General features: G+C 32.3%; 1 protein-coding gene across 1 annotated transcript in view; it reads right to left on the bottom strand.

Annotated features, from left to right (window-relative positions):
* The window catches only part of LOC115441262 (mucin-17), a 131,365-nt gene extending 125,794 nt beyond the window's left edge, over positions 1 to 5,571 (bottom strand). The window contains exon 1 of the mRNA XM_030165986.2: positions 5,376 to 5,571. Within this exon, the coding sequence (XP_030021846.2) occupies positions 5,376 to 5,424 (49 nt within the window). The 5' untranslated portion in view covers positions 5,425 to 5,571. The remainder of the gene's footprint in view (positions 1 to 5,375) is intronic.
* Between the last annotated feature and the right edge of the window lie 429 nt (positions 5,572 to 6,000).

Consider the following 6,000-nt stretch of genomic DNA (forward strand, 5'->3'; position numbering starts at 1 on the left):
CGATAAGATTATCTTATTTGACTCTTAGCTACCCAATGAAATACTAATCTTTTTTTGTGTACACGTCATTATTGTGCGAAAATTGCAATATTACCCAAAATACGTTTCCGTCTATTTACATAATGCCATTCTAAAACATCCGCACTAACATTTATTACTTTTTTCCTCCTTCAAGTATTACTTAAACATTGACTATCGTTTTGACTCATATAAAATAATAAATACATTCTTTTAGGTGACATTTTAATACAATTCTACATTTAAACGATTACACTGATCCCAAATCCAGACCACGCAAACTTTTGTAATAATTAAGCATTAAAATCTCGTATCGCATTCAGAGCATACCTTTCGTAAGTTAGATTTTCTTTGTTACTAGATGAAACGTAAAGACTCCGAATAAGTAATGTTTGTGAAATGATACCTTGACCGACATCGGACCTCCGTAGTGGCAGTATAGGTACGCTGTTATGCTAAATATTCGGTCCATGACTCAATCCTATTGTATAATATGCTGTCAAATAAGGATGGTATATTCGATTCTTTAACAGGTGGCTTATGTTGACAACTGTGTTCGGAATTGAATGAAATTTAAAGTAAAAGCAATAAGATTTGTCAAACATCGCTATAGTAAAAGCTATGTACCTGTAATTTGTAAACAGATGCCATTATTTTGATAAAAACAGTAACTTTCACTGTTACGGTCAATAAAGATAGGCTGTTAGTTAACTGTCAGATTCATAGTAGTGTCTTGTTACGGCAACATGTTGACTGCGTCTGCGCAACTTAGTAATGAGATTATTTAATAGAAATACGCACTGGCACAAACATGAAGAAAATATTAAGTAAGCATCAACGGATTAATTAAATATATTTAAATTAAATCTTCAATAGAGATAAGAAGGCCATGGGAACTAACTAGACGATTTGCATATTCTTTTTATAAAAATGCAGTCTTTAAAAATAAACGAATTATTAGTGGTGTCAAATTTAATCGATGTTCTTACAAATCACGTTACAATTTATTACTAAAAGTATACTCAAAAGTAAAGCTACGAAGCAATAAAATCTTACTTATTATAAATGCGACAGTTTGTGAGGATGGATGTGTGTATGTTTGTTCCTCTTTCATGAAAAAACTACTGAATGGATTTGGATAAAACTTTACAGTAATATTGATTATACATCAGATTAACACATAGGCTACAATTTATAATGAATTTAGTCATAATATAATGATACATATCAAGTAAGTCGGACAAAAAATATCCCGGAAAACTCCTTCACACGGGCGAAGCCTCGAGCAAAAGCTAGTCATTTATAATTTGAAACTAATCATAACTTGTAATTAATTATTTAATATAAAATGTTAAATAAAACAATCATTGTGTTCAAGTAATTAAAATCAACACAATGAAATGGAACCATTTTGTAACTAATATAGTAAGAACACATTACGACCACTTGTCATGTAAAAATCCATATAACAACCACGCATTGTTCGAAAGTAAATGGAATACGGTTGACCAACTAGTAAATGATAATACAACTATGTAATCACGGGGAAATAGCGGCGGGTTCTTTTTTATTGCAATGGTTGATTAATCTTGATGTGTAATGTTTAGGATTCACGTAATAATATCACTTTTGTTCTAAAGATTTGAGTTCGATTTCGAATGAAGCTATTTAAATTTATTTAGTAATTAAAGTTTTTTTTCTCACATTTCGTGTTTGGCGTGTTAAATACATTTAAGAATACATGTTACATAATTTCAAGGAAAATGTAACTAGAAACGTACTTATAATTAAAAAAAAACTATTAATGAACCAATTCTAGAATGTATATATATCGGTACATAACATAATCACAGAGGTTCAATACTAAACTACATAGCTATGTATTTCACATGTTTAAGCTTATTGGGACAGACTGTCGTAAGAAAACCCTGAATTTAGTTTACAAACTTTTCGTAACTGACTTCAGACGTCCAAATATTCACAGACTTGTTCTAAATTCAAACAGATATCGATCTTCTTTAAAGCACAACAGAAAAATAATTTGCATAACGGCGTGCATAATCGCTGAATGTGTATAGGCTGTGAAGCAACCGGCCTTTGTCAGCCATTTTTGTAAGTGAAAAACTTAGTGTTGGTGATGGCCGGTACCTTGTTCGCTCTAGTTCTAAAGATGGTGCATAACTTACTATTATAGGCAAAGTGGTAATGTTTTCCCCAACCTACTTCATAACCGAATTTCTGCCACGGTGCGGCGGCCGATCTCAATGGACATTAGCCAAGAACGCAGTAGATATTATGATGCAAGTGTGTGTGCAATACACAGGTGCACTCTCTGTTTCTATCCTGTCATAGTCCGGTGAGACGACAATCCGACATGACCGAAGAGATATTAGCCGCTGATATAATTTGTGTTTTAAAACTCGTTTTAACTTTCTTTGTTAGGTGATACAAATATTATCTTTTATAAAATGTTTTTGACTTATAGCTTTCCATTTCACATTCATTTCGATTTAAATATATGGCCTATATTTATGAGTTATTTTAAATACAAAACCATAAACTTGTATTACAATAATATTTGTTTCGCACGTTTCACCACAAACACGTTATATTTTATGAATAATTTGGTAACTTTTGCTTCGCAAAAATTTACTTTTACGGCTGCGGCTTAATAAATCTTTACTCGATTTAGAATTATTATGTTAGAAAAAATATTTTTCTAAAATACAATATGTATATTCATTTTATTATATAACTAGCTTTTGCTCGCGGCTTCACCCGCATTTTAATAGTAGTAGTATTTTAATAGTATAGAAAAAGTTTCGCAATATATTTTCCCAGGATAGAAAGTAGCCTATGACCTTCCCAAGGTCTTAAACTATCTCCATACGAAATATCATAAAAATCCGTCTCGTAGATTCTGAGAAAATCGATAACAAACAGACAGAAAAGGGGACTTTTTTTTATAACAAGTATATATTTCAGTAAATACACCGACGGCTACAAACATCAGTTCACTCAGTAATAAGAGTTTTCTATAGTAATCATAAATTATGCGTCATCAAAACTCACATTCTCTGCGTCACATTATCTATATCGTGTTCTTACCGTTATAACCTAACGTATACCTTTAAATCAAAAACAACATCAACAGCCCATTAGACCTCATAAAATTTCTATAAAAACTGTTAAAATTAATTTATATTCGCAACGTAAAACCCGTTATGGGCTGTTTTTGTAGGACAATGTACTTTTGGTCATCATTTGGCGCACCAATGATTTCATTTGAGACATCACACCTCTGCCTATAATAACATGTATATAAAAATACGCGCCGTCTTTCTGTGATCTGTATAGTAAGTTTCGTACAAAAGTACGCACTTGTTACAAGAAGTGTAATCCAAATTGTGTTATAAAGACTATCATTAGTTGTAATATGTTTTTCAGTTGACGAACTAATTTTTATCTCAGCTGATGTTCACTTTATGGATCTTTTTAAACTCAACCACAAATTAGAATAATCATTTTTTTTAATTCGAAAGCAGCACGAAGGATTCCTAATTCGCTCTCAAAAAAAAATATCAGAAATATTTTTTTCATTTAAAGCTTGAAATTATTTCTTTTGATTAGAAGTTACGATTCACAATCGAAGTCAACCATGAATATAGTCACAATAATCTATAGACATTTTTAATATACGGGATTTCGTGAATCACTATGTCATTTACCTTAAAAGTATTGGCGGATCAGCATTCACATTCCTATTGTCCAGACTTTTATAATTAATTGATAGCTTTACGAATTTCATGGTATATTTAATGCGTGACATTTTGTATTTGGTGATACCTCATTTACAAATCCTTTAAGGCGATACCTCAAGGTCCATTTTCATACATTTTGTTTCACCTTTAATCTGGGTAACTAAACAAGTATTGGCAAGTAAAGAATTTAAATTCACGTCTAGTTAGTGATTAGTTCATCATGATTATTAATTATTTTTACATTTTTCTTTCAACTGCGAGAACTAATCACTAACTAGACGTGAATTTAAATTCTTTACTTGCCAATACTTGTTTAGTTACCCAGATTAAAGGTGAAACAAAATGTATGAAAATGGACCTTGAGGTATCGCCTTAAGATTAGTATAATGGTGTAATAAAATATTTAATTTTTCTACACAAAAAAGTAATAATGTTCTTTTTTTAAATATTTAAAATTGACTTTGCATTTTTGCCTATTTTGCTTTGACGACAGTTTTCAAAAATGGAAGCAGAAAATATTACATACACGGTTTTCTTGAACGAATTTACGTGATTATGTTGTAAAACTTTAAATTGTGACCAATATCAAAAGCCTCCGTACAGAGTTGTTCTTATTAATATTTAAATTTATTAATTAATTTTCAAACATTTGGAAACTTGTGTCTCATTATATCATCCACGTATTAATTGTTTCATATATTTAAAATGTATTTAATTTATACGAAAATTTCAATTTCAAATCTTCTTGACTACTGAATTTATAATTTTATTCTGCAGTCTTATATGCACACACCCTTTACATACATTTATTCATAGGGTATTGCCTTTTGATATTTCACATATCAGATCTAATATATATATCAGACTTGCCCCAAACCAAATACGTAACAAGTCGCTAGTTGTTTCATTAAATAACGATCAAATACACAAAGCACGTCATTGACCAAAAGGAAAACGAACGGATAATTTTCACCGGCACCTGTTACGCGCGATTAACGGCGGCGGTAGCGGCGCATGCGTCGAAAAAAATAAAGCGGAGATTACAAAAAAAACGGATTGCTATTACAGTAAGTAAACGCTCACAAATAATTATGCGCGATATTTCTTAATTGTTCGTCTTGCGAAAGTCCGCAGTTTTTTCCGGCAAATTTTCCCAAGCGTTCCATTCATGTGTGTGTAATGAAAGTAACATTCAAATACTCTGTCGAAATATTTTTTTTCGTAAACCAACAAGATTAATATTTATTTGACGCGACATTGAGGACCATATGATAATGACCGAAATAAATATCGTGGTTACGAAACACCGACGTATATTAAATCGCGGACAAATATAATATCGGATTGTTAACAAGTTGAACGTGATTGTCCATTAAAAGCCGGTAATTATGACGCGCATGCGTTCGAAAGTACTTTTTATGTTGACAGTATTAATTTCCTACATTGTAACAACGTTTGAAAATTGCTTCTGATTTTCACCAATTAATTTAATCAATGCAATTTTTTCAAACACCGTTAAAAAATACAGCTAATAACATCAAAATTATTAAACAAAAAAATCCTGCAAAATCCACAAAAACTCCTGAAAATCCTCACCTGTTATGAGAGCGAGTGTAAAAAGCGCCAATGCGCCGTAAGACCTCATCGTTAGGCACACAGATCACGGTGTTCAGTACACAACACAGGCACTATTCACCACCGAAGCATCACGTACGCGCGAGAGCTCAGCGCGCGAGCGCGGGAGTAATGCTCGTTGCGGCAGCGGTCGCACCACGCTACCGCCGTGGTGGGGCGGTTGCGATACAATTGTTAAACTTGAAGGCTTCGGGAGTCGGTGATGGTGACGGCGGACGACGATTACTCCGCTAATACCATCGTATTAGCTAACCATCGTGTTATTTGTTTTGTAATTAGTAATTTAAACTTGCTTAAGTGACTTCTTTTGAAGTGTTATCAGCTTAATATTTTTTTTAAGAAACATTAGAATATATTAAGTGGGACCTATAAAAAGGTCGGTGTTAGATGCGATAGAATATTTTTTACATTTTTATTAATTTATCATTTAAGTAAACAAAATACCAAGCAGATATCAATATGTAAACAATTTCAGAAATATTCAGTAAGCCTAAATATTTGCAACTTAACTAATAAACGCTGAAGGAATGGCCAACTCTCAAGGGTTACGGAAGTGAGCGAAATGTCAGGGATTCGGTATAAGGCG

The sequence above is a fragment of the Manduca sexta genome, chromosome 25 (assembly GCF_014839805.1).
Source record: "Manduca sexta isolate Smith_Timp_Sample1 chromosome 25, JHU_Msex_v1.0, whole genome shotgun sequence".
Lineage (NCBI taxonomy): Eukaryota > Metazoa > Arthropoda > Insecta > Lepidoptera > Sphingidae > Manduca > Manduca sexta.